The 27,837-nt window shown below is 29.2% G+C and overlaps 2 protein-coding genes across 11 annotated transcripts; one reads left to right on the plus strand and one right to left on the minus strand.

The window, feature by feature from the left end:
* Window positions 1-255: 255 nt before the first annotated feature.
* On the minus strand, window positions 256-2,429 carry LOC106648359 (odorant receptor 4-like). Its single transcript, XM_023459586.1, has 5 exons — window positions 2,201-2,429; window positions 1,761-1,843; window positions 1,503-1,613; window positions 1,126-1,281; window positions 256-318 (listed from the first exon to the last, which is right to left on the minus strand). Exons 1-5 carry the CDS (start codon window positions 2,427-2,429, stop codon window positions 256-258), a joined length of 642 nt encoding a protein of 213 aa, XP_023315354.1.
* A 3,225-nt stretch (window positions 2,430-5,654) lies between these two features.
* Window positions 5,655-27,837, plus strand: LOC106650234 (restin homolog). Of its 10 annotated transcripts, none has more exons than XM_014368159.2 (19): window positions 5,655-5,752; window positions 6,525-6,669; window positions 14,375-14,527; window positions 14,610-14,777; window positions 15,798-16,002; window positions 16,244-16,463; window positions 16,943-16,999; window positions 20,024-20,164; window positions 20,413-20,577; window positions 20,861-20,881; window positions 21,575-22,427; window positions 22,594-22,715; window positions 23,903-24,131; window positions 24,206-24,357; window positions 24,442-26,150; window positions 26,218-26,308; window positions 26,370-26,593; window positions 26,662-26,840; window positions 26,911-27,837. In XM_014368159.2, exons 2-19 carry the CDS (start codon window positions 6,561-6,563, stop codon window positions 26,955-26,957), a joined length of 4,845 nt encoding a protein of 1,614 aa, XP_014223645.1. In that variant the 5' UTR covers window positions 5,655-5,752; window positions 6,525-6,560; the 3' UTR covers window positions 26,958-27,837. The 10 variants fall into 10 exon arrangements, with proteins under 10 accessions (XP_014223645.1, XP_014223669.1, XP_014223700.1 ...); XM_023459518.1 differs by lacking the exon at window positions 5,655-5,752 and adding an exon at window positions 5,761-6,088 and having other exon boundaries at window positions 26,911-26,957; XM_014368167.2 differs by lacking the exon at window positions 5,655-5,752 and adding an exon at window positions 5,761-6,081 and having other exon boundaries at window positions 26,911-26,957.

Below are 27,837 nucleotides of genomic sequence, written 5' to 3' on the forward strand. Positions count from 1 at the left end.
TGAATATAATGTGTTAATTTTTATGTTATCATTTTACGGAGTCTACAAAAGTAGAAACAAGCAGAAGATCGTTGCATACATCATAAATCTCACGCATGCTGTCTTTTTGATTACACCAAATAATAAAATATTATATTATTAAACCAAAGTTTTCAGAATTGCCTAAAATGCCAAAACACTTGAAATTTCTGCTTCATATTAACAACTTATTTATTTAACAATTATTTGCAACATGTTTAGTCTGATAAAAATAATTTAATTGTTATTGACGAGTAATGTTCGAAGCATATTCAAGTAAGTTGCAGAAGCTTTCAATACCTGAAAAATATGAACATACAATTAATTAAAACATAATAACAAAAAACGTCATTGACCCAAAAAAACTGAATCTATTTGAAAATGCTTATTTGTGAATGTAGATTTAAGAATTAATAAAAAAAAAAAAAGAAAACTGTAATTCCTTCTTACTTTTAAAATCTGACGAACAACATGGATTATTTAAGTCGGACACCCTTAAAAATTTACCCAAATCTTTATTACATTTACGGCATGTAATTTTTGTATCAAAGAATTTCAAGCTAAGTCTTCCGAGTTTGGTAGAGTACTTATTTTTGAAACCTTTTCAGGACGTTTTTGAATAAACTCGATATTTTCAAAAAATAGTTTCTGACACATTTTACGTATTTCTTGTAAAAGACGATTAATTTTTTTGTATATAATTGACACGCAAAAAAAGTCGTTGTGATAACGAAAAAAATGATCCCAACTAGAAATATGTGTCTTTGAAATTGACAATCCTGCACGTAATTTAACATTTGTTAGCGGAGTCATAACTCATCAAGCAAATTCTGATGAAAAATTTACTTTTTTTACTCGTTCAAAATTAAAAAACCAAAATTCCAAAACAAACTACGCATAAAAAGAAGCAACGGCTTTGTTCAGACAATATTTTTCATAAATAACAGGAAAAATTCATTTTTCACAGGGTTTGCCCAAATTTTTGTGTTAATTTTTTTAGAACTCTTATTTTCAAAGTATAGAGGAATTACTTATATCTATCATTTTATCTAAATTTGATTAATCAAATCCGTAAAACAAGATTAGTAGAAAAAAATATAATCTTACGTTTGTGAATGATCGTATTGATAATGTGATCATTTTTCCAGCAGTTAAAAATACAGGTTTTTGTGCTACCGCCAATACCAAAATAAACTTTTTTACATCTGCAGGGGGAAGTTCGGACCAAGACGATTCAAATACGGCCTGTCCTATTTTGTTGCACTACAAATTAATGAACAAATCCCCAATCGTGTTAATCAATAACCGTTCGTTAAATAATTAAAGTTCTAAACTAATAAAAACTAAGATTACACAGATATATTAATTTTAGAACCATGGTAAAAAAAGGTCCGCGAAACTTCATAAAAAATTGTAATTCAATTGAAATGTCAGTAAATGCCATTCAAAATAGTCAAGTTTACAATAGAATTACAAATGCATACCTTATCAGTTAGAATTTCTCCAACATAGCAGAATATAAAAATATTAAATGTTATTGAAACAAATAAGCACGAATGAGTAAGCAATCCAAAAGTATCCATCCGTTCAATGTCCTAAAATTTATTATTACATTACTCATTATTGTAGATTCGAGTGAACTCTATACACGGTAAGTAGTACGAGGTTTATTAAATATTTTCAAAACTAAGTTAAATTCTGTATTTTCACAATTTCTTCGATAGATTAGTAGAGAAACTCACAACGATCAAATAATAGCCAAGTAAACAGATTACAATGGTACTTCCACCAAATTCCACTAAGTATATTTCATTCGAAAATTCTTCTAAAATTGATGCAAATCTAGATTTCACAACGTATTAAATATTTTTCATTTGAAGCTGTGCTGTTAAATATAAAAAAAAATTATACTTCAAGCATTGCCAATGTTCTTTGATTGTTTTTGCTAGTTTTTTATTTTCAAAATCCTCGCTGATATTTGAAAATATTGAATTTATAATGGAGCATCTGCCAGCAATATGAGATACGCACAAACTAGTGATGGAGCAAACAGCACAGGTCAATGACAATGCAATTATACTAAAAATTAGTTGTAGAAAAAATACAAAGTGATATGCTGGCATGACCTGTAAAAAAGATATTTTATGTAGCAAAAAATATTGACCACGGCAACAAGACTCACGGACATTTGGATTGAAAAAGCCAACGTAGCTCGGATAAGCTAAATATCGATGTGTCACATTATCAACTAAGTATTCACCCTTGCTGTAAGGTAAAAAAGTATTGTAAGTAATTCCACCTCCAAACATGAATATCAAACAGAAGATCGTCATCGATCGAGCAAACTTGACATTTTCCAAAAGGATTTTTTTTTCTTCTTCGTTACTGATTCTGTGCCAATCTTTGGCCATTATTATTATACACGGAGCTACTTTTTTAATACGTCTAACAAAAACAACGTATTTTATGCAATTAACTATACCAAACACAAGCGCTCCTGTTGATTCAACCTTTATCTGTTTGTGTTATAGTTCTTTGAGATTTCCCAGATAATATATATTTAATACTTTTGTGCACATTACCTCGATGTTTTGTTCAATGACAACAACTTGCATGAAAAATGGAACAATTGTAGTCAGAAGGACAAGTACGCACAAAAATTGTAAAAGAACCCGTCCGTAAGCCGAATATATTTTATTGGTATCCAAAGGCCACAACCCAAATGGTACCAACAAATACCGTGTTAGCTGCATGGTATATTGAAAATTTTCAAAATTTTTGTAATTTTCTATCGACGAGCAGTACATGATTTTACGAGAACCAGAAAGTCAGTGAAATATTTATAGAACCTAACTCGAAGATTGTCTTAACTATAAGCTCAACATATTGTGTTTATAAAACAAGGGCTTTTTCATGCTACATGCATGCACATCACAGGCTAAGAAATTGTCGACACTTATAATGTCTAGATTTAATTGATTTAATTTCAATAACTTTCGCATTCAAATCAATCCAAGAAAAGACATTTATTCCTATAGAACTACAAATGAATTTTGATGAAACAATTTACTTTTAATCATTAAACTTTGAGTCATAGTTATTATTGCTTTTACAATTGATCGCAATTATTGTTTCATTTTTAGATTTTTCCCGTCGTCTATACAATGGGGCAAGAGTTATGTAGAATCTACATTGTACATTTTATTTAACTTCGTTGATTGTAGCCTATATCGAATACTTGTCACTAGATAATTTTTCCAGAAGTTCAGCACAATAAAAATTAAAAAATATAAAGCTCAATTCAAGGTTTGTCCCAGGAAACGCAGGAAGAGAAATATATAAACTTTTAACAAACCCATACAATTACACTCTATATAAACGGATTGTTTAATAGAAAATTTGGAATTGAGTAATAAAAGGCACACGTTAAAAATAAAAAAATAAATGTAAAATTTTTTTATAAATCTTTCATCAAACTTATTGTGTAGGAATGGTTTGCTTGATTGCTTTCAATATTTCATATTATAGGACTTAATATAGGATGACTATACGAATACTTGTCCAATTAATATTACCGCCGAAGGCCTAATTTGTTTTGGCAAAGACAGAAATGCCTGTGATTTTAGGAACTACCCTAAAAGCTTGATAAAGCTTAGGATGTTCTAAACAAATATTATTATTATTATTATTATTATTATTATTATTATTATTATTATTATTATTATTATGTTTTTTTTCTTTTTTCTTTTTTCTTTTTATTTTTTATTATAGCTATTCCAAAGCACAAAAAAAGCACAGAAATACGTGACAGTGAATTACACTACAAAATTAAAACTTCAGCAACGCCATGAAACAAACCATGATAGATGTTCAACAGTTGCTTCTTGGACATAATGTGGCTCAGCCTGTAGAACACATACACAAGATATTGTATAATAGTTATTTATGTAACAAGTGCCCAAAAGGCGTTTTTTCCGCACACTGTGCTCAAAAAGCTGTGCACGTGTTGCATACAAAATTTTATATATAGGTAGTACCAATAGTAGGCGAAAAATACGTTCATTTAAATGCGGCGTTTTTGGACACTTGTGTGCGGTAAAATGCCTCATTTTGGACACGGGTGTGCGGTAAAACGCCGCATTTAAATGTACGTATTTTTCGCCTACTATTGCATAAAATTTTGTATGCAACACGTGCCCAGCTTTTTGAGCACAGTATGCGGAAAAAACACCCACTCGTGCCGGCCTAGCCGGCACTCGTGTCTTTTTCCGCACACTCGTGCCCAAAAACGCTTTTTGGGCCCTTGTTACATAAATAACTATTTTTTCATTCTTTACGAAATCTTATGTATCCAATAAAAAAATCCCATCGAGAATCATGCTATAATTTTTTCAGCAAAAGTAGAGTTAATTGTGACACGGAATCCAATGGCACTTTACTTTTTAGCGTGCGTGCATGATGAAAATAGTTACAAACAATAACATGACCTGTTTGCATCGTGTTCACGCACAGGAGTTACTCAAGTATTGCTGATCAACTTGGTCTTTAATGATGCTAATAAAAAGCAATTGAATTTTACTTTATACAAATATTATAAGTACAACAGAAAATTTGAATAATACAAAGCTTTTTATAGCGTACTTATTATCACTGACAATGCAAAAAAGTAAAAAATTTGGTCAAGCTCTTACGCGTAATTGGAATCCTGATTTTTTTTTAGTACAAAGTTAACACTGATACTCAATTTCTATTTCAAAAATAATGTCAGATACAGAAAAAACGTTGAAAATTCATGTTCATGGCAGTTTTATAAAAGTAAAGCAACTTTTTCCAATAAATTTGGTATACTTGAAAATGCTTACACAAATGTAACAATCACCTCACTTATAAATTAATCAAAAATCTATTTAATGCAGTTTTTTCTTCACTTCTGATTATTTATAACATTTATAAAAATTGTTTGCAGGTTCCTTATAAAATAATAATCGCCCCCCTATCGCCGCTCCCACTTCCTAACCAATTTTTCAATATTTCTTACAAAACTCTTAATTTAATTAATATTATGATTCAAAGTGATATCAAACATACGGCAAAAATGATAATTTTTTAAAAGTTTTTCCGACCATATCTTCTGATAATTTTACTCTAAAAATGTACTTGGAGGTCTAAAAACCACGAATGTTTAGTTATTAATGATATTCACATGGCTTTTTAGAAAAATATTCAGTTTCAGTTGTAAAGAAAAAGCGTCTGTAAATTTTTAATTGTTTTTTAATCCTATTAGGGTTTATCTCAAAACAACTTGTCATAGTCAATCCGACTCTTAACTTTAGATTATTAAACTTCAGAAATCGTAAAACGTATGGATTTCAAATTGAATTGTGATAATTCATAATATGTATTGTATAAATATATCATTGAAGGTACCTAATTTTACTTCGAAAATGTAAAGTACATTAAAGTACATTACTTAAAAATAAACTTATACCAAACATAACGTAATATAAAATAACCATCATTCAATTGTACTTTTTTACCAAAAAAAACTTCACACGCCGTTATGTTTCATCTCGGTTGATTTATCTTAGCAATTGCTACTTGCTACTTGCTAATCATATTATAGGTATAGTGTCTGCTTACTGTTATTACATCGTATATACACTGAGTAGTTTGGTGATAGTATGTATAGAATCAGCTTTCGTTACTGATTTTAAAGTCCATCCAAAACAGACGGGTAATGAAGTTTAACTGTACTTCATAGGGCTAGTGTAGTGATAAAAAGAAGTGTTCAAACACTTATTTAAACGACTGTGGCTGTTTACATTTTTTTTAATCACTTAGCTTCAAGAAATCTTCACAAAATAACCTCTTTTTTTTACTTTTCACAAAAAATATTCATGATTTTATAAAGACTGAATTTCAATGTACCAGTAAAATTATACTTATGGAGAATTTGTAATAAAAAACTGTAAGAACAAGTGGATCAGTTAATTTAACTATATTTATAAAATAATGTGAAATAACAATGCAGAACTCTCAGTTTACTATCATCATTTTTAATGTGTAAATTGTAATCAATTATTTTTCAATTAAATAACACTGTTTAAAATACTTCAAAGTATACTATATATTTTTCTGTATTTAATTATTTGACATAAAAAGTAAATTATTACTTTTCTCATTCATCTATTTAAGCTAGCAGCAATATTCTGATTATTATTTCTTTGCCAAGGATTCTTACATTATGTTTATTGAGATATCCTATGACAAGAAAATGTATACTTATAGCATTGATATTTTTACCAATATCTATTATTATTATTACAAAAGTTATATATTAACGTGAAGTCTTAAATTATTACTCATTCAATCAAGGTTCCTTGCTAGTGACAAAAAATAAGAAGCCATATAATGTTTATGGATTAAAAATTATAAAGTTTTGAAGTTATAAAAATAAAAATTACAACACTGTGCCAAAATAAAAAGTGCATAATTATGTTTTATAGTGAATTACTGTGAGTAGAACTGTTGGTAAATAAAAAATGGCAGATAAACCATCAGGACTGAGACCACCTTCAAAAATTGGTCGTCCAGGATGTTTGCAACCTCCAAAGCCAGCAATACCTCCATCGTCACCTTTGTCGAGTACCAGTGAGTTTTTTATTATACTACTAATGAAAGAATTTGTTATGAAAGAATCAATATTAACAAATTTTTTTGGTCTTATAATATTATGCTTCTTAAATTTTTAGTAAAATTTCTCATACTATATTGTAATTAAGTAAATAATTGATTAGATAAATATGTATGCGTCTGAAGATATTTTATTTTTATATTTGAATAAATCATTTACTTATAAGAATTGATACCATTTTACTTAATGCTTTAAAAAGACAAAAGGTGTGACCATCCATGTCAGTTATTTTAATCAAATAGCTAACTTAATTAACTTTTATTACCTTGTCATTAGAGTACAAATTTTAAAAAATAGTTTCAGTAATAGTAGTAGTAGTAGTAGTAGTAGTAGTAGTAGTAGTAGGTAGCTGTAATTATAATATTTTCTTACTTAATTTTCTTATATATCTAACACTGTAAGTAAAATTTATACATAGGTTATTGAAATTTTGTATAGAAATGCGCAATTTTTCATTTTTTTTTGTAGACAATGGATAAAAATAAATACTTCTATTACAAATGAATTTAATTAACTATTTATGGATAATTTTCAAGATGTGAATCTTTGTAATTAATTTCTAACAATAAATCAAAAGTTTACATAGATAAAAAATAAATGCCTTGCAGAACAAAGTAATTAATTAGAAAACATATAAAGAAAACAAGATGGTGTTTCGAACTGATTTTTAAAAAGAGACATATAAATTGAAATAGTTAAAATAATTTTTTCTATAGTAAAATATGTTCATACTACCACTGATTAACCAAAAAAACTCCTATCCAGGCTTTGAAATCCCAATCACATTATTTTTTTCATAATACTCAATTTTGTGATTGAATCGACTGATCAAGTGATTCTGAGGTGTGTTTTTCATCAATATTGATCTATGGACTCTCAAAATTATCAGAAAAATATACTTCTTTACCTAAGCAAAGCAGAAATTGGAAAAATTGTGTAGAACTTAATGTACACTTCAAAATACGACAATTTTTAAGAAAACCAATATTATATCAAAGCTAAATGACAAATTTAAGCTTATTGAAAAAGCGAAAGAAATTTTTCTAAATTCTGCTCCATTTAGATATGAAGGAAAGTAATTTTCTAAAGATTTTGAAACCCAATGGATAAAAATTGATGGAAAACTCGCTTCAGGATCATGCAGTAAATGATAATACAATATTTATAACACAATATTCAGTATTATGAAAAAAGTAATGTAATTGGGATTTAACAGCTTCAATAGAATTTTTTTATGGTCAATCACAGGTAGTATGAACATATTTTACTATAAAAAAAAATTACCAATTATTTCGATTTATAAATGGCCATTATTAAATATTAGCTCGAAACACCATCTTGTCCCCTTAATGTTACCAAATGCTAAAAAGAGAAGAAGACAATGGTACTCTAAACCTCCCACTGCTGAGAACGAACGTTTTTCTTTCGAGCAAACACCCACAACGTCATTGGAGGCTTAGATAAAACCTCGTTGTTCTATGAGGGTACCGTAAGTCTTGATCGTGCCGCATCAAAGATCGCGACTCTTGACATAACTTAGCTCCGATCTTTATCCTAGTATTTTTTCAATTCGAACAAGAAGTGATCGAAAAGTAAGATTTTAAAAATCGACAATAAGTTCATTTATAAAATTTATTTAGTCAATCGTGTTATTCTAATAACAATAAAACCAAATAGCAATAATTCTGGTAAAATTTCAATATTTTAATTATCATATCAGATATACGTAACTTTATGACAAAAACTGTATATTCAAATAAAAACTATATTTTTTAAAAATTTCAATTAAAATTTCTGATTAATAAAAATTATATGAGTAAAATATTGAATAAATCATCTTTGAGTGCATGACCCATAGTAACAGAATCTTACCAAATAGTATTTTAAGCAATTTCGCCTTAACACCAATATTAGCTTTTTCTAAAAATTCATTTGCATGCAAATATTTGCAAATATGAAAAATTTTCGTACACGAAATCTTATTTGTAGAAAAAGTAAAAGAAACCTAGCAAGACCTAGAATAAATTAACATACCTATAAGTATTTCATAATGTCAAAATACAAATACATAACATTTTAAATCAAAATTTTCCTATAATTACAACTCGAAGTATTTTGATATTTCAGTAATAAAAATCATGACGTGCATATAATTTTAATGAGATATCTTGCGTTCAAAAACTTTTAATCTCTTTGGGCCGAGAGAAGGGGGGAGGGTAGTTACGCATTAAAATTTTGAATGCACATAAAATTACGATTTTCGTACTTTTTCGTTAATTCGTTTATAAAATGGAGCTATGACGTTGTTACGAGGAGACTCATTCATTAAAATCTTATATCAAATGATCGCGTACGCACGCACGTACATTTAAACGCGGTAACTTCATGATGGTGTCATAGGTTTGTTACGTAGAAATGCGTTTTGCTCTCTCTGTCTACCGATGTTGATAAATCTAACGTTGTGCGTTCATATATTATATAGGTATACATTCAAGACAGCACTTGGAGTTTCCACACCCACCTTTAGAACGACCTATTGCTCTATCGAACGCCTACGTCCTTCATAAATACTTAATTGTACGACGATCTCGCTCACAGAAACACACCCGAATATTTTGGTTTGTTACTCTGTACGTTGTTTTAGATATATTACGTCAATAACGATAAGTTTGCGTATAGCTACTATAATTGTAACAAATGATCTTCATGGATCATTAACGTTTCCTTCAATTTTTCCTAAACGTATATGCACGTTGATCTTCTTCAAGGCTCAGAATATTACATAATTAAGAAATTAAAGATTAATAGCGTAGAATTTGATCGATGATGCACATAATAAATCTTTGTATTTTAACATTTCACGAGCAATTTAATTATACAGGGTAACAGATCGAGTTCATGAACTCCTTAAAAAATGATTACATACTTAATTTAACTGAAAAATATTTCCGTAGCCGACAAATAAATTATATCAAATTATTTCTTATCAATTTAGATCATAAAAATATTTAACATTCTTTCAAACATACAATTACATTAGAATTATTGAAATCATATCGGCCATGAAAATACTTGAAATCAAAAATAGATTCAATATTAAATTGTTTAATTAATGTATTCCAAACTTCACAAGGTGTAATAAAAAATCTGTTGGTAATTGATAACATACACAAAATAGTGCTTTGCACATAGAAATACATCTTCATATTTTTGGAGCCGCTGATCTACAGCTCATTTTTCTCTATCAGGAAATTAATAGTTTTTCTTAAACACTTTGTTTATGGTACTATTACCGGTTAAACTTTTTGAAATATTTTTTTTATTGCATTTTCGAATTGTTTATATTTTGGAGAATCACCTCCTAAAATTTGGTACAGAAATTCGGACTTTAAGTTAGTCAAAATCAGGCTTGAATACAAGCGTATACACGACGTTCAATGGCATTTGAAAACTTTGATCACGTTTATCTCGAGATGGTGTTTTTTTACATGGTGGACAGTTAATTTCCGAATTTACTTGACCGATCCTTATACAATTTCACACACGTCTTCCTTTACATATCTGACAAGACAATATACCAGAAAATTACAGAAAAAAGAAAAATTGTAATAAGCATAAGACGATAAGGAAATTAAAAAAGGGTTATAACGGAAAAAAATTTTAAACTTCCACTATTTTGTTTTTTTAATTAAATTTTCATTTTTTCTGGTGTATTGTCCTGTATCCACATTAATGAAGAAGTATGTAAAATTTGGTAAAGATCGGCTGAGCAGATTCTGAGATTAACTGTCCGCCATTGAAAAATCACTTTTTACGAAGATAATTCAAAGAAAAAAGGTTTAAAAAATTAAAAAAAAAGTTTTTAAATACTTTTTTCTACCCTCAACATCAGAGCAATAAACGGCAAAAATATTATAAATGAGCTTAATAAATAATGAATGTAGCCTATTTTATTTTTTATTACAACCAGTAATCGTCCTGTAAGTTAAAAATCAAAATTTTTCGCGATTATAAGGCCGCCTTTCAAACATATACGTTTAGTTTTTTCTGAGAGGAAGCTCTGTAATAGGTTCGAATATTATATATTAACCCATTCGCTTGCTTTTTGATTTATAATTTGCATGCTTTTAGAAAACTCTAGTATTTTGTATTTAAATGATTGTAAATATAAAGTTTGTTGTTGTATTGCATGGCTCATCCATTCGAAAGTAATGGAATCGATTTCGGAATTGCACGGTCGTCGGCTGCACGAAACTGCAGGACGTCGAGGATCAGGTATAGTGTGATTTGCATTTTCGTACTGTTTTCATTTACATTTTATGCTTGATATTGTAATGTTTGTTGTGAGTTTAAAATTCAAGTATTTTATTTGTTGGTATTTTTTATGTTTGCTATCATTTATAAACAATTTCTAAAATTGGAAGTTCCAAACCGTTGTTTTGAAATTCTTAAAGAAGTTCGGGGATCTCAGAGGTTGGGTGCGAGGGGCTCCTATGTAAACCGTGTTAAAATATCAGAACTGCCAATTTTTAGTATTTTAAAAAATCATTGTTTTAGAATTTCAGAAAAAAATGTTGAAATATTTATTTTTACTGCAATTTTGTGACTCTCTGAATCATATTCATTCATTTTTTACATAATTATTTCAAGGGGACCGACCTGTGTTGAAAGCTTAAATTCAAAAAATAGTTATATAAATCGAAATAGTGGAAATTTTTTTTTGTGATAGTAAAATATGTTCATTAGACACCTGATTGCCCAAAAAAAACTTTTACCCAAGCTTTGAAATTCCAACTACGCCTATTTTTTCATAATACTAAATATTATAATTGGATTTCCTTGCCACGCGATTCTGACGTGAGCTCTTCATCAATATTGATCTATGGGGTCTCAAAATCTGCAGAAAAGTACCCTCATCCACTTAAGCGGAGCAGAATTTGAAAAAAAAGTTTGTTTCTCTTACAAGAGCTTAAATATGGCATTTGGTGTTGATAAAATACTAATTTTTTTAAAAATTGTCACATTTTGACGTATATATAAAGTTGTACGCAATTTTTCAAAATTCTGCTCCACTTAGGTGGATGAGGGTACTTTTCTGAAGATTTTGAGACCCCATAGATCAATATTAATGAAAAACTCTTTTCAAGTTCATACGGCAAGTGATTTATAACACAACATTTCATCTTATGAAAAAAGTGATGTAATTGGTATTTCAGAGCTTGGGTAAAAGTTTTTTTGTCAATCAGGTGTGTAATGAACATATTTTATTATCACATAAAAAAATTTCCACTATTTAGATTTATATAGCTATTTTTAGCTGAAGCTGAATTTAAGCTTTTAACACAGGTCGGTCCCCTTAAGTAAAAGTCATTCTCTGTTTTCGATAAATTGAAACACATTCCATCAAAATTTCTATTTGTCTATTACCTTTTTCCTGTACATGTGTTTGTTAAATGTAAATAGTAAAAAAATGGTATCTATTCTGTAAAAACTTTTTAGAGTATGAAACAATTATATTTTGCATATTAAAAAATACATATTTTATTATTTATGATAAATGTACATTACAGTAATGAAAAAAACATTGCCGAAAATCGGCTTCAACTTTCCACCATAATTAAATGATTCTTAGCGTTAGTAGATCGAATTGTTACCTCAAGTCGAAGCTGATACGTGTCATTGTCATTATTTTATCTTGATACAGCTTAAATCTTAATCATAATCAGCTGCTTACCGAAATTATCCCTCTGCTGGTGTGAAATAGGCTGAAATATACTATTACAGTGTGCATGCCGCCAGTAGCACTTTTTGACACGGCCTAGTTTAGGACCAAAATGTGTCCCCCGTGGAATGAGTATCGTACGCAATCTTATAGCACTGTGCTAAAGTTACATTTATTCCACGCAGTGCTATAATGTATTATTACGTAGCTGAAACTCGATAACATGGCGAGTACTCAAGAAAAAAACTCGACTCGATCAAGTCGAACTGTTTCGAGTACTCAAACACCCCTATAATGTACAGGTCAGCACATTCACATTTTCAGGAGTATATATGGGTCAAAATAATACTTTTTAAAATTTTCGTCCGCACGTATGTCACCGATCTTGACGCGCTTTTGGTATGTTATAGTACATGATAAAAAAGTGCCCAACCCAAATTTTGGGACCCCCTCCCCCTCCTACCCTCCCCCCTTCCGGTATAAACGTCCATTTTCTATCTATATTTTTTCAGATTTTTTAATTGCTTCAAGCCTTCAGAAAAAATATAGATAGAAAATGGACGTTTATAGGGGTGGAGGGGGGTAGGAGGAGGGAGGGGGTCTAAAATTTGGGTTTTGGGACCTTTTTACCATGTACTATAACATACCAAAAGCGCGTCAAGATCGGTGACATACGAGCGCAGGTTTATTTAAAAAATTCTGAGCCTTACCCATATATATATATGGGATATTGGAAATGCTTGCACCGTGAATCTATTTGCTTAGTTGCTATTTAGTTCAAGTTTACACCAGCAGAGTATAATTAAACTGTACACAAGTTTAGACCCCCCAGAGAGTATTTGAACTGTATAACGATAATTGTCCGCTTCGACTTGTGATACTAATTCGGTCAATTAACGGCAAGAACCAGGTTCATAAAGTTGACACCCAGATTTTGAAAAAGTGCACTTTCACTATTATAATTCATATTTGTTTGCGCGTAAAAAGTATTATAAAACTTTTAAATCTCCCGTTTGTGCGTTGAAAATTTTCCATGAAAAAGTGAATTTTCAAAATGGGGGCTGAAATTCCTGTACCCAGAAGAAAAGGTGCGGGGCATTAGTTCACATTTATGATGCGCTTTTCTGTGAACTTAGCCCAGTGCTATAAAATGTAGTACGATCCTCGGGCCATAGGGGACACATTTTAGCACGGCTATTAGGACCCTCTCTGCGCTCGGGCCTTAAGCCACGACGTGCCGTAATGTGTTGCCCTTGTATAGTAAAGTACTATTTAGAAACGATGAGAGCAACTAATTGATTGTTCGTGAAAATCGCAAACGATGGGTGCTTACAATTGCACTCCTCGACAGATAATGTACATAAGTTTATCCAAAATATATTAATTACGTTCAGATTAGTGAAGTTAGTCCCCAGAAATGAAAAACTGTTTCCAGTTATGGGACTTATATAAATCGTTTGCGCGTCAAAAATTATAAATAATAAAATAATTAAGTAGTGAAATTATTTATAAAAATGGTTTTTTTTAAATGAATGCTGTAATCCCAGCACCCGTAATGAAATGCATAGGAAATCAATTAAAAAAAAAATTAAATAAAATGTAATAGACATTTAAAATATGGCACCTTTTCTTCTGGGTGCTGTAATTTCAGCACCCATTTTGAAAATTCACTTTTCGATGGAAAAATTTCAACGCGCAAACGTGAGATTTGGATGTTTTATAAAACTTTTCACACGCAAACAAATAATATTAATTATAATGACGAACGTGCACTTTTTCAAAATCTGGGTGCTAACTTTATGGACCTATAAGAACCATGCGATTCTTGCGGCAGTCGGAACCAATTCTTGACAATGTTATATCTATTATTGTAAAGGTTGCATATAATGCAACTCTTTAGTGTATAAAACCAAATTGAAAAAATATTTAAATTTATTCAGATAACAGTGTAGTCCTCACTGAAGATACAGACAGTTTTATAATTGGAGATAGAGTATGGGTCGGTGGTAACAAACCCGGCGCTATTGCTTACATAGGTGAAACACAATTCGCCCCAGGAGATTGGGCGGGTATCGTCCTAGATGAGCCAATTGGTAATTTTCCATCCTACCCAGATAATTTGATGACTTATGAACAATTTTTAAAATACAAAATTTTTCCTCGTGATATTCTCAGGAAAAAATGATGGTTCCGTTGCTGGTTGTCGTTATTTCCAATGCGAACCTAAACGGGGAATATTTTCCAGATTAACAAGACTCACGCGGAAACCTCTTAGCAACGCTCAAGAATCGCCAACCAACTGCAGCCGAGGCACTCTAAACAAAAACATTTCGCCTTCTTTAAGTAAGCATTAGACCAGAATAGATTGAGCTTACTATAACACAATAGGGTACTTGGACCAGTGACTGATCGCTTTCCACCACTATTCTTTTTTCTTGTTATACGATAATCGGTCGTAAAAAACAAGATGCTTCATTCGCTAAAGAATTGAACAAAGTCCATACAATATTTATTAAGTAGCACTCTAACCTAAAAATCACAACTTTGACGCTAGTTTTAGGCTCTTATGCTATAAAATATTGTATGCAATATTATATCCACATCCGTTTCGTTTCATAATAGTAATTTACGATAAAAGTGCTATAAGTAACACTTTTTGGCACGGCGTCGCTGCGCTCGGGCCCCAATGCATAAGTCGCACTTTCTGGTACCGTTCGTTCTGGCTGCGTTCGCATCACACTCGCAAACGCTCGTACGCTAACCTCACTCTACGGTACCAGAAAGTGCGACTTATGCATGGTCATAAAATAGTTATAAAATGGTCATTCACTGGTACCCGGTCATTGATTGGTGGTCTGTCTATCCTAATCATATTAGACAAGCTTTTCGGTGGCTTAAATCGCACTTTAGGGCACTGAGTCGTTCGCATCACACATAACTCGGAAAAAGGAGCATAAATGTTAACTTACCACATTGCTATAAAATGGAGTACGACACTCTGTCCGTAGGGGACACTTTAAACCACGCCATGCCGTAAAGTGTTATTTATAGCCCTTGTATTGTAAAGTACTATAAGACATTTATATTATATACTGCAGCTTATCTATTATTCTTATGATATTTGCGTCATTTATTTGTGGATAAAAAATCGTTCTGTGTATTGTTTGGTCACGTGTTTATATCATTTTTAAATATTACAAAAAAATTGTCTTACTTTATATTTTAAACTTCAGTCTCATGTTATTTAATTGAAATTTGACATTTAATATACAGATCACCGAATGTAAATTTTTTTGTTTCACTTATATTTTAATATACCGAATTTTTATACATAAATATTTATATATATTGTATCCTTAAAAGATGCGTCAACCACAAGTCTGGCATCTATATCATCTGTATCACAAAAACTACAACTTGGCGAGAGAGTCATCGTGTCATCGAGTCAAGGTAGCAAAATGGGCGTTTTAAGATACATGGGCCAAACTGATTTTGCACCCGGCGAATGGTGTGGAGTAGAGCTAGATGACCCAGTGGGCAAGAATGATGGCTCTATTAATGATAAGAGGTGCAACGAGTTTTACATTTTTTTCTTTTACTAGCTATTATTGAGATTAACTAGTATTATTGTTTTTCCGACGATTCTTCTGAAGCTGATAAAAGAATTTGGAGTGCAATTTTCTATTATCTAAAAATAAAGCTAGAACATAATTTTTTAATTTACTTATTTTTAAACTGAATCTGTTAAAGAACTTTAAAGAACTTTATATAAATCTATAGATACTCAATCTACGTTTGTTAATCTATAGGTACTTCGAATGTCGTCCAAACCACGGTTTGTTTGCTCCACCTAATAAAGTTAGTCGATCACCGTCCAACCGTAAATCGACAGGAGTAATACATAAACCTTCGGGTGCTGCTCTAAACTCATCTCTCCGTAGTAAAGCAGGATCGCGTGAATCTCTCGCATCCATTTCAAGTGTGGCTACAAGTGTCGCCAGTAAAATGACAACTGCCTCCACTTCCAGGGTAAGGTTCGCTGATTGAGGGTGGATTGTATGACAGATTTGATGCTGCATATTTATTTTTTTTTCAAGCTGTTTGTTTCAACAATTATATTTTTCAAGTATTGTTAGAAATAATTGAGTTAATTTTGAAAACTTTTATTGCTTAATTCTTAATTAATGCATTATTGTAACTACTAACCTATAAAAGTATTAAGGAATCGTAGCATGCAAAAAAATTAGGAATTTATGTTGTAAGTAGACGAATCTAAAAATTATAAAAAAAATTGTACATATTATCCTCGAAAAAGAGCCTAGTCTGTGAAAGTATTTCATAATATTTGCAGTTTCAACATGAAATATTCATTTTCCGCACATTATACCTGAAATACTCAGGTAATGGTGTATGGAAATTTTTTATACCAATTATAGTGCATGCACATTTGCTTTAAAATAAAAATAACTTTTTTGTATTTTTTTTTGAGTTTGTGATTCGATTTTCAGTTACCAAAAAAATCCACTTTGATGAGCACATCAACACCTGCTCGAAAAACAGCGCAGGTGAGATTCTTTATTTTTGATTTAAGTATAGTTTATAAGATATGGGCGGTGTAAGTACTATTTATAAAAATGTGTCTGTTCAAATATATATTATATTACATAAGTTAATAAGTTAAATTTTACTTATTTGTCCATGTATTGTTTGTATTATACAATAAAAACTGTCACGTCTTGTCCAGTTGAGTTCAACATTTCTATGAAAATGTTAATCTAGTAAAACAAAATTGATGTATCAAGTCAAAAAAAGTTTTATTTTTATTATAAAAAATAAACAATAAATTATGTTCTATAATATCAATTTAATACGATAATTGCCTTTGGCAAGGTAGGTTTCATTAGAATAAAATTCAATTTACCATTCGATTTTGTGATCACATATTTTTTCGTATGATTTAAAAACACTAAAAATTGAATCGCTTCAAAAACCTTAGAAATTTTAATTTTTCCAGCTTCTTAAAATAATGCTTTAAAATTTCACAATGGTTCTGCCTCAAAATTCTGACCGCAATTTTTTCCCAATCTTAATTTGTAGAGTTGAAAGGTTAAGTTTAAATTAACCCAAGAGCAATGTTATAAAAGCTGATTAATTTTAACGAAAGCCTGGCTATGTTAAAAATTTGAACAATACTTTTCGAAGTATCCATGTTTTTGATTAATTTCTTTTTTTAAATTTAATTTTATACTTTTCGTATGTAAAAATATTTATTAATTTACTAACATTTCTTATAAATCTGGCGGATATTTGATTAAAATCGTAAACAATGTTAATTATTCATATAACCATATATTTTTATTTTTATAACTGTCATGCCTAAGTTTCACTGCTGATTCTGAATAGACTATTCATTATCAGTTAATTAATTGTAATGCCTTTGAAGTAAAGCATCTTAATGATAAAAGAGAAAATAGCTGGAGTGATAGAAGAAAACCAAAAATGTTTTTGCCAGAGAACCCAATGTTTCTTGAACTACGCTATCGATAAAGGAATGATGTATCTCATAAACCAAAAGTCGCTTCCAAAAATTATGAAATAGTTCTGTGATTTGAAAAAGTGGTTGAAACTGTTTTTTGATCAATTCTACACAATTTTTATTCTGTACTTTTTTTCGTAAAATTCTTAGCTATCGAATTAAAAATTGCCAACATTATTTTATGATCTTCGGGTATTCAGAAGCCATATTAATGCTATACCCATGTTTAATTTCGGTTTTATTACTGCTAGTTTATTTGAGAAATTCTAAATCTAACCTATAAACGTTAAACGCAAGATTTTTTAAAATTTATTGTTATTTTCCAAAAATTGTTCAGATCTTTTTATTATTAATTTTTTCATTAATTCTGACACCGAATTCTAAAATTACGTGAAGTTTTCTGTAAGAAATGACATGTCAAAAAATTTTTGAATTATTACAAGTTGATATAATACAAAACTGTAAAACTTATCGATAAATGATCGATTCAGTCGTTTAGGAGTTGATGGGATTTGATAACTTTTTCCTTGTACAAACATTTTTTATTCGTTTTTATTATTTACTTTCAATCCAAAAAATTTATGATTTCTAAAAAATTGTGGTCAAATTCATGTAGTTACTATAAGGTGCTGAACTAATGTATAGTATATTACTGCCCTAAGCCGCGAAAACAGTAAAGTCCCGGAACACGTGTAATAACCGTCTAAATACCAATTATTTAGCGATCAATTAAAGTTAAAAAGACTTTGTAAAATATTTTCAACGTCTTTGACAGTTTTTGACTAGCAGTTTAAGATATGCATTATGTACTGAACAAACTAAATCTCTAATAAATGAAAAAGTTTTATACATCGAAAAAATTGTAGTTGTAAAAATTACAATATTATTCAAAAGTCTACCTTTAGATGTACTCAAATATATATTTTATTATGCAATAAGTGCAGCCATGCTCTTTCAAATGAAACAAAGAGATTATAAACCTTTTTTCTCGGAATAGCTAATAGTAAGGATGAAATACACTCCACAATAAAATAATCGCAACAAGAATTTTCATTGAAATTTTGTTAATTTTCAAAAGCTTCTATCTTTGTCTATTTTGATCATGTCGAGACGAATTTTTTAAATTTTTGGCAATTTTGTCTTCTTTAAATCCATGTATTTTATGAATAGTTTCAACTCAATATCGAGTTGCTACACGCTTTTAAGCATAACACCTAAAATGACAGAAAAAAATTCGATTGTTTAAACGTGTGTCTCCTTGCTCCGCACGAAGATCAACACGTTTGTGTGTTAATTTAAATGGAAATGTGTTACTCTTCGCGGGGGACATCGATCTGGACTAAAATAATTTGTTTATCAAAATATAACATGCAGCATCGCTAACTACTTTTTTAAGGAATAAATTAAAAAAAAGAGTTCTCTACAACTTTTTGCGTCCTGTAGGCCGTTTTGAAAGTATCATTTGTGTACGCAAAATACCAAACAATCGAGTCGATTTTAGTTCAACAAGGAATTTTCCGTATTTTGTTAATATATATGGATTTAAAGAAGATAATATTTCCAAAAACTCAAAAAACATCGTCATGAAACGATCAAAATAGACGAAGATAGAAGCATTTGAAAATTAACAAAATTTCAACGAAAATTCTTGTTGCGATAATTTTGTTGTGGAGTGTAGTATATTACTGTCCCAGGCCGCGACAATAAACACTAACTCGGAAATTTTTTCGCAGCTTAAGCTTGTATAGTATGTTTTGCTTTATATACCATTTTGCACGAATTCACCAGCAGAAAAAAACTTTTTTGTTTTACCACTGAGCCGAAAAGTTTATCTCTGCTTAGGTGGTATGAAAACTATTATGACAAAACTCTCTCTTTGTGACACTTCTCCAAAAAAGATATATATTATCTAGATTCATCAACTATAATCGTATATTATTATTTTATGAGTCTTACAATGTTTGAATACTTGAACGAAATGACTTAAAAGTTCACTTTATTATTTATGACAAAAATTTTACTGAAAAATAAATAATGAACACTTATATTGTAGGAATTATCAAAAGAACGACAAAAGGAAATAGAAATATTGCGAAAAGAACGTGACATAGAGCGTGAAAGGGTCACAAAAGCGGCTAGCCAAGCGGATGAAGCCGAAAAAAAATATGCCATATTACAGAAAGAATTTGCAAAGGTTTTCAAATATAATATAAAATAACCAACCCAATAGATCGACAGGTTTTCAGTAGAAGGAAGATTGATTATTTTTACATTATTTTTAAACTATATGGAATGTATTTTTAAATAACAGTGAAGTTTCTAGATGATGACTGAGTGTCATAATATAATTTTGAAATATCAAACTTTCCATCTATTGGATTGGTTACCCTAGTTATTTCAATTTTGTACTAAATTTGATAAAATATTTTTTGTAAATTTTAGTATAAAGAAGATACCGAAAAGAGTAACCAAGAAATAAAACAAAAATTAGACATTATTTTTGATGAGAAAAATGCTCTAGTTTCACAATTAGATGAAGAACGAAGAAAAAGCGAAGATCTGTTATTCAGATGTGAAGAAGAATCTATAAAAATAGATGACGTTCAGGTAAAAATATTCAAGTTTATACATTTTTTACTGTATACCTATCAACAACTTGGGTGATGGTATGAAAAGTTTACAAATTTTAGCTAGTCAAGTCAAATTAAGTAAATCAGAACCTTTAAGTTTCATTAACTTACACCTCTGTATTAAATAATTCAAACATTATAGACGCTTTTTTGCTTGCAGATGACTAGGTGGAAATTTCGTTTGATACTTATTTATTTTTTTCTTTACAAAAACATTGCTTTAATTTTTTTCCCTGCTTAACTATTTTAATAATTTCCAGGAAGAAGAATCTCATAAAAATGTGAGTATTTAGTGGTTGCATTGCTGAAATGTCATTCTGCTTATATCATTATCTGAAACCATACTCACAAGGCCTGTATCCTCGCCTAAATGCACTGCCTCTCATAATACACGAGTCTTTTTTATAGTTCGTATATTATACGTAATTTTTTTAACTACATTAAAAAAATACATTATTTTTGTAATAACTTTCTTTATATAAGGAATTCTCAAAAGCTTTTATATATTGGGTAAATTTCGTGTATATAAAAATTGAGTTATCTCGAACGCTATAGTAACCATACGTTTCGTCAAACAAGGTATCCTTAATGTAAATTTATCTTATTGAATAATGAAGATTAACGATGCTGAGCATGACAAAATTGGAAAAATTTTAGACTAATTATTTTTTTATTCGTCTATTTCCCGCTATTTTGCAGTTATTAAAAAATTTATTCTGAAATGAGTGACCGCATTTTTTATCACTTCATATACCTTAACACTGACGAAAATGTGTGTCATAAAAATGTACTTGAAAAAAATATTATTATTTTAAATTTTCAAGCCATTTTCAAACGTTATCTGACAATTCCTTTTATATAATTTTAAGTTATTTAAATATATGAATCAATCCAAAATTTATTAAGAAATTTTTAAATATGTTATAATTTGAGTAATTTTAATATGTTTGATCGATAAACAATTCTACAAACAGGTAACAATTTCAAGATATGAATCTAAAGTCAAAGATCTAGAAAAAAAACTTTTTGAAGAACGAGAACGAATTATTAAACTTGAAAAAGAAAATACAAAATTATTTGAAACTGAAGAAGAACTAATAAAACTACGAAGCAGTAATCAAACACAAGCAAACGAGGAAAATCATCAGATTACAAAATTACAAATGAGCTATGAAACCTTAAAAAATGATAATGAAAAACTTTCGAAATTGATTAATGAAAAAAATAAGGCCATTGAAAACTATGAAGTACAACTGCAAAAATTAAATGATCAATTGAATGATCAAAATACTAAAATTGGTGCTCAAGAACAATTACATAGAGATTTACACGAAAAGTTAACTAATAATAAAAAAATGCTGGATGAAAAAATCATACAATGTGAGAAAATTCAAAATGAATGTAAAGTAAAAACAGACGAAATGGAAGTGAGTATGCAGACCTTAGCAACATCATTAGTTAATTTTAAAGAACAAAGTAAGAATGAAATCAAAAATCTTATCGATGAGCATCAAATGACACTAAAAGAGAAAGATGAACTCATAAAATCAAAAACATTAGAACTTAAACAAGAACATCATAACTTATTTATTTCGCAAGAGGGAGTTTTAGAAAAATTAAAAGAAGAAAACTCACGTCAAATTAAAGAACTTTCGGAATCTTTCAAGTTACTTTTAGATACAAAAAATCAAGATCTCGAAAAAACCAATGCGCAACTTGAAAAATCTATTCAAGATAGCAAAAAAATAATGATTGAATTTGAGGATTTAAAAAGTGCACATTCTGAAAAAGAAAAGGAAAAGAAAATAATTTATGCGGAACTTGAAGGTATTAATAACTATTAATAATAATAATTATTAATAACTATTATAATATTAATTAACTATTAGTATTAATAACTATTTATAATATTATTTATAACTATTTACTAGAAAACATTTAATTTTAAATTTTTTTCTAAAAAATTGCTAATGAAATATAAATTACTTTTCAGATACAAGAAAAAAATTAAATAATTCAAGCGATTTATACGTTAAGCTCCAAGAAGAAATGACGGAACTAAAATCATGCTGTGACAAACAAATGAAAGACTTGATACAAGCAAAAACTATTTTGGTATGTAACTAAAATCAGTACTTCACAATACCAATTTTGGGGCAGCTTGAACATTTTTGGACACGAGCTGGCTCATAATTTGAATTATTAGAATTCATTTAATGCTTTAACCATATTTATAAAAAAATAAACTGGTAGTTATTAAACGATTATATCAATCGATCGTTGTTATAAAATTGAGCAAAATCACAGTTACTATTTCCATTTTCACCGTATAATAGATTTCTATGAGTCTTAAAATTATATAAATTAAAAAAGTGTGGGTAGTTTTTTGTCAAGTCAGACTGCAATATTTTGAATCCAATTTTTCATCGATAGAAAATGTTTTTATAGCACTACGGGACATAAATGTAAACTTAGCTCAGTGCTATAAAATTGAGTACGATACTCGGTCCATAGGAGACACTTTCCGGCGCGGCTATAAGGACTCTTGCTGCGCTCGGGCCTATACTGTGCCATTCCATACAGTGTTACTTATAGTCCTTGTATGGTAAAGTACTATTACATAGTCCCAATAATGTTTCTAAATGATTTCAGATTCTCTGACCTCTAACCCTATTGTTTTGAAGGTCAAAGATGAGATTCAAGGCAATTTTTCCCTTATCCGGTCAATCTTCTCATATAAAAATGCATTTTCTGTAAATACCTGTAAGATAATCTTTTTTTGAAAATTTCTCAATTCTACACAATTTCTATGCGATCTAAACGTATCCTACTTGACTTGGAGTACTTAAAATCGAGTGAAAAACAGACTAAATTTTCGATCGGTAAATACGCCTGAAAGATATCTTAAACAATACCAAACATAACTTTATCGGTCCAATCATGACTCTTGAGCCCTTACGGACTCAAAATTTTGAATTTCGACTAAAAATTGAGCTAAAATTAGCCAAAATCTAGTTTTCACTGATCTAGACTACTATGTGCTTCATGAATGATTATGTATCAGTAGACCCAAAAAATTTTTCAGGGCATTTGATGACCCGTATCTCAGTTGGTCTCCTGGTTAAAAGAATATTAGTTCCGTCTCGAGAAAAAAATTAATCTGTTAACATAATTACTATAAAACTAAAACTTATTAACTTGAACTTATAAGAGTACGTAACTAAAGTGAGATCCATGAAACTTTATGGTTGAGTTAAAGTATCTTATTTTAAAATAAATTTTTTATTGATTCAAAACTTTAGGAAAACCGAAATGATGCCCTCACTACTGAAATACAAAAGTTGAAGGAGCAGTTAGAAATTTCTAAACAAGAGATGCAAAACAAATTAAAAGAAAAAGATGAACATTTAAAAAAATTGATCGACGATTCCGCACAAAATACCGTGCACTTCAGTAGTGTTGAAAAAGATTTGAAACAATCGCTGCAAAACAAAGACGATGAAACGAAACAATTGTCCGATAAAATAACAGGTAAAAATCAATCTCAACATAAAATAATTTTTCTTCTTGGTTATAAACAAGGTAACTATTTTGATTAATTTTAGAATTACGTGACGCATTGACCTTATCAGAAGAAACCAAGACTAATTTAGAAAGTGAACTCCGAATGTATGAAACTAACATAGCTGAGATGAATGAAAAATTTACTAGTTCGGAAGAGAAAATATCACAATTAGTGAATCAAAAAGAAAAACTGGTAAAATTTATAAGTTATTGCAAAAATTTTACAAATTATATTGCTTAATATTATTAATTATTTTGCATAAATATTTCATTACAGGAATTAGAAATTAAAAATATAGTTAGTACATCCGTCGACTCCTCAGATAAACTTACAAAGTATAGTGAAGATTTAAGAGAAAAAGAAAAAGAGCTAGTTGAAAGTCGTGAGAGAGAGTTTGAATTGAAAAAAAATATTAAAGTAGCTGAAACTAAAATTTCAACTCTAAGTCAAGATTTGGGTAATGTCAATAAGATTGTGGACCAATTAAAAGGAGAAAATGAAGAATTAAAACTGAAAGTATCTTCAGAATTACGAGAACGTCAGAACATATCGGAAAAACTGGCAGCCAGCGAATTATTACATAAAGATGTATCAAATAAATATGAAACCCTCGAAGAAATACTACAAAAGCAATCATTAGATCTAAAAGAAACAACAAAAAGTTTAGAATCCGCACAAGAACAAAAAATTGAATTAGAAAAAGATATAATTGAAAAAACTACAAAACATGAACAAAAAATGAGAAGTTTCAATGAACAAATACAGGGTTTGAATGAGAAAATTAGTGATTTAGAAAAACAAAAGTCACAGATTTTGGACGATAAAAAATCAAAAGACATTCAATTAAAAAAGATGGAAAGTGATTTGAATATAAAAACTCAATACATTTCTGAACTGGAATCAACCAACGAACTTAAAAATAGAAAAATTCTAGAACTTAACGAAAATTTAGAAAAATTAAAAGTAGAAAATGATGAGTTAAAAAAATCATCTTCTGAAATTAATACTAAATACAATGAAGTTTTATTAGAAGTTACCATTCTCAAATCTTCTAATACTAATTTAGAATCACATATGACTTTGGAAATCGCTAATTTGAAACAACAGTTGGAGGACGAAAAAAGTACATTAGATACTGCTTTAAAAGAATCAAAAAATTCAATTGATGAATTAACGAAACAATTAATTTTGTCCTCAGAGAGTAATAGTAAATTATCAACCAAATGTACAGAATTAGAAAGTTTGATAGCGACTCAAGAAAAACAAATACAACTATTGAATGATAATTTAGCAACTGAAAAAAATGATTGTAAAAATATTCAACGAGAACTTGAAAGCATAAAAAAAGATTTTGCAATGAGAAATGATGAAATAGAACTTAAAGACAAAGAATTATTTTCATTAAAAAACAGCCTACAAGTTTCAGAGACAAATTTTGTTTCTTTAAAAGAGGAATTCAATAGTAAACTAAAAATAATTAACAGTTTAGAAGAGGAGTTAATGAAAATTAAAACTTCTAGTGAAACAAAAGCAAATGCTAATGCTGAAGAAAAAGAGAAAAAAATTGATGAGTTGAATCGAAAATATTCAAAAGATTTAGCTTGCAAGGATGCCATAATCACAAAAATGTCAGAAGAAAAAGAAAAAATACTAAAGTCTGTGCATGAATCAGAGCTAACTCGAAAAGGTATGGAAGAAAAATTACAAAAGTATGATGAAGAATTAAAATTAAAAGAAACAACTATCGAAAAAAATCGCATGGAAGAAGAAAAATTGAAACAAGTATTAAAAAATTACGAAGAAAAACAACAGAAAAATAACGATTTAATTGACAAGTACAGAATAGATATGAAAACGAAGGATAAAAATATAACAGAACTTTCAGAAATAAAAATGGAATTAAATGAAAAATTACAAAATACTATGAATCAAATTGAATTTTTGAATAATAACATTATATCTCTAGAAGAATCCAAAAAAAAATTGTAAGTTGCACATGAAATAATATTTCTATAGAAATAAACTAAAACTAATAAATACATTAATTTACAGAGAATTTGAAAATAAGCAACTTATTTCGAAACACGATGAAGCAATGATGAAATTGAACATTGAAAATGAAAAGTTTAAAAACAACGATAAAGTAAGTATTATTTTGTTCAGTAATTATTTTTAAAATTATAAAGTACTTCTGTGTATTTCAGGATGATCTTGCAATAAATGAATGTTCAAATAAGAAAAATATCGAATCAAAATCTGCGAATGGCTTGGAACTAGAACAGTTGAAAAGCGAATATGAAGAAGCTAAGGGGCAAATTAATTTTTTAAATTCAGTCATCGTTGATATGCAACATAAAAATGAAAAATTAAAAAGTAAAGTTGAAGTTTTAGAAATGGGAATCCCACCTCAGGAAGCTGATGATTATTCGTAAATATTACATATTTCATTAACTTTTCATTATAACAGGAAAAAATCTAAGCCAATATTTTTTTTAGCCATCTTATTCAGAAAACACTACCTCCACCAAGAGTATTTTGTGATATATGTGATGAATTCGACTTGCACGATACAGATGACTGCCCTAAACAAGCGCAAGATCCTGACGAGCAAGTACACAATCCATCTAAAACTAAAAAAGTTTTGGCTCAAAGGCCATACTGTGAAACTTGTGAAAGTATGTCCTTTTCGAAATTCATAAAACGTAAATTATTTATAACTACTAGTTTATTAAAAAATTTTTTCAGTGTTTGGTCATGATACATCTGCCTGTGAGGATACAGAAACATTCTAAAATTGCATAGTTTCAATCCTGAATTGCTATTAATGAAAAATAATAATTATCATAGTTATATTTTTGATCATGAGTATGATATTTTTATACAAATAAATATGGATCTAGAAACACATCAACAAGTAATTTACCATCAAAAGTAACTTCAGAACACTCTAATTTTGAAACCTATTTTTGGTTAGAGCGCTCTAAAATATTACATGCAATTCGTGCCAATCTGGTTATTTAGAATTGTTTCATTGCCTAGTACTTTTCTTCGATTTGTGTTATTATCAATTGTATTGCTAGAAAAAAAGATATGATTAATAACGAAGACTATGGAAGGGGGGGGGGTGGGGTGAAGAAGAATTCGTGTACGAAAATGAAAAATTTTATGTACAAATTACCTTCTGAACAGCCAAATCCAATTACTAATGTGAAACGAATTTATAATTTTTTATAGTTAATTATGAATTGAAGTCCAATCATAATAATTATTAGTTATTTTGTATATAAATTTTAGAAACCAATCATACTGTTGAACTAATTTTAAGCTTTACTTGGAAAAATTTAAACAAAGATAAAATTTCTTAATTTCACATGGTATAAAATATGTCTTATTTGGTTGACGCATTTTACATCTCTTTTGTTGAATTTGTAAGTACCTTGAATTATTCGAAAATAATGATTCTTGTTGTTACTAATGTTTGTTATTTAATAAATAACATTTTTTATAAATATAATTAAATGTTGGCTATTAAGATGCAAGTACTATGAGATTTGCATTCATTTGTAAATCATTTCTTCGTTATTTGTATAGCTAGTTAAAGTTGATACTCGTGAAATACTATGTACATATAAATCTGTTGAAGAACTTGTATAATAAAAATGATTGAACCTA

The sequence above is a fragment of the Trichogramma pretiosum genome, unplaced genomic scaffold (genome assembly GCF_000599845.2).
Source record: "Trichogramma pretiosum strain Unisexual culture from Peru unplaced genomic scaffold, Tpre_2.0 scaffold7, whole genome shotgun sequence".
Lineage (NCBI taxonomy): Eukaryota > Metazoa > Arthropoda > Insecta > Hymenoptera > Trichogrammatidae > Trichogramma > Trichogramma pretiosum.

Excerpts from the sequence above, each read along its gene's own strand:
- LOC106648359 (XM_023459586.1), bottom strand. The coding sequence starts at position 2,429 with ATGGCCAAAGATTGGCACAGAATCAGTAACGAAGAAGAAAAAAAAATC. Across the intron at positions 1,844-2,200 it reads CTTTTTCAATCCAAATGTCC|AAGAATTTTCGAATGAAATA; the intron begins GTGAGTCTTGTT and ends CATCAATTTTAG. Across the intron at positions 1,282-1,502 it reads GAGAAATTCTAACTGATAAG|TGCAACAAAATAGGACAGGC; the intron begins GTATGCATTTGT and ends ATTAATTTGTAG.
- LOC106650234 (XM_014368159.2), top strand. The coding sequence starts at position 6,561 with ATGGCAGATAAACCATCAGGACTGAGACCACCTTCAAAAATTGGTCGT. Across the intron at positions 14,528-14,609 it reads CGTCCTAGATGAGCCAATTG|GAAAAAATGATGGTTCCGTT; the intron begins GTAATTTTCCAT and ends TGATATTCTCAG. Across the intron at positions 20,578-20,860 it reads TAAAAATAGATGACGTTCAG|GAAGAAGAATCTCATAAAAA; the intron begins GTAAAAATATTC and ends AATAATTTCCAG.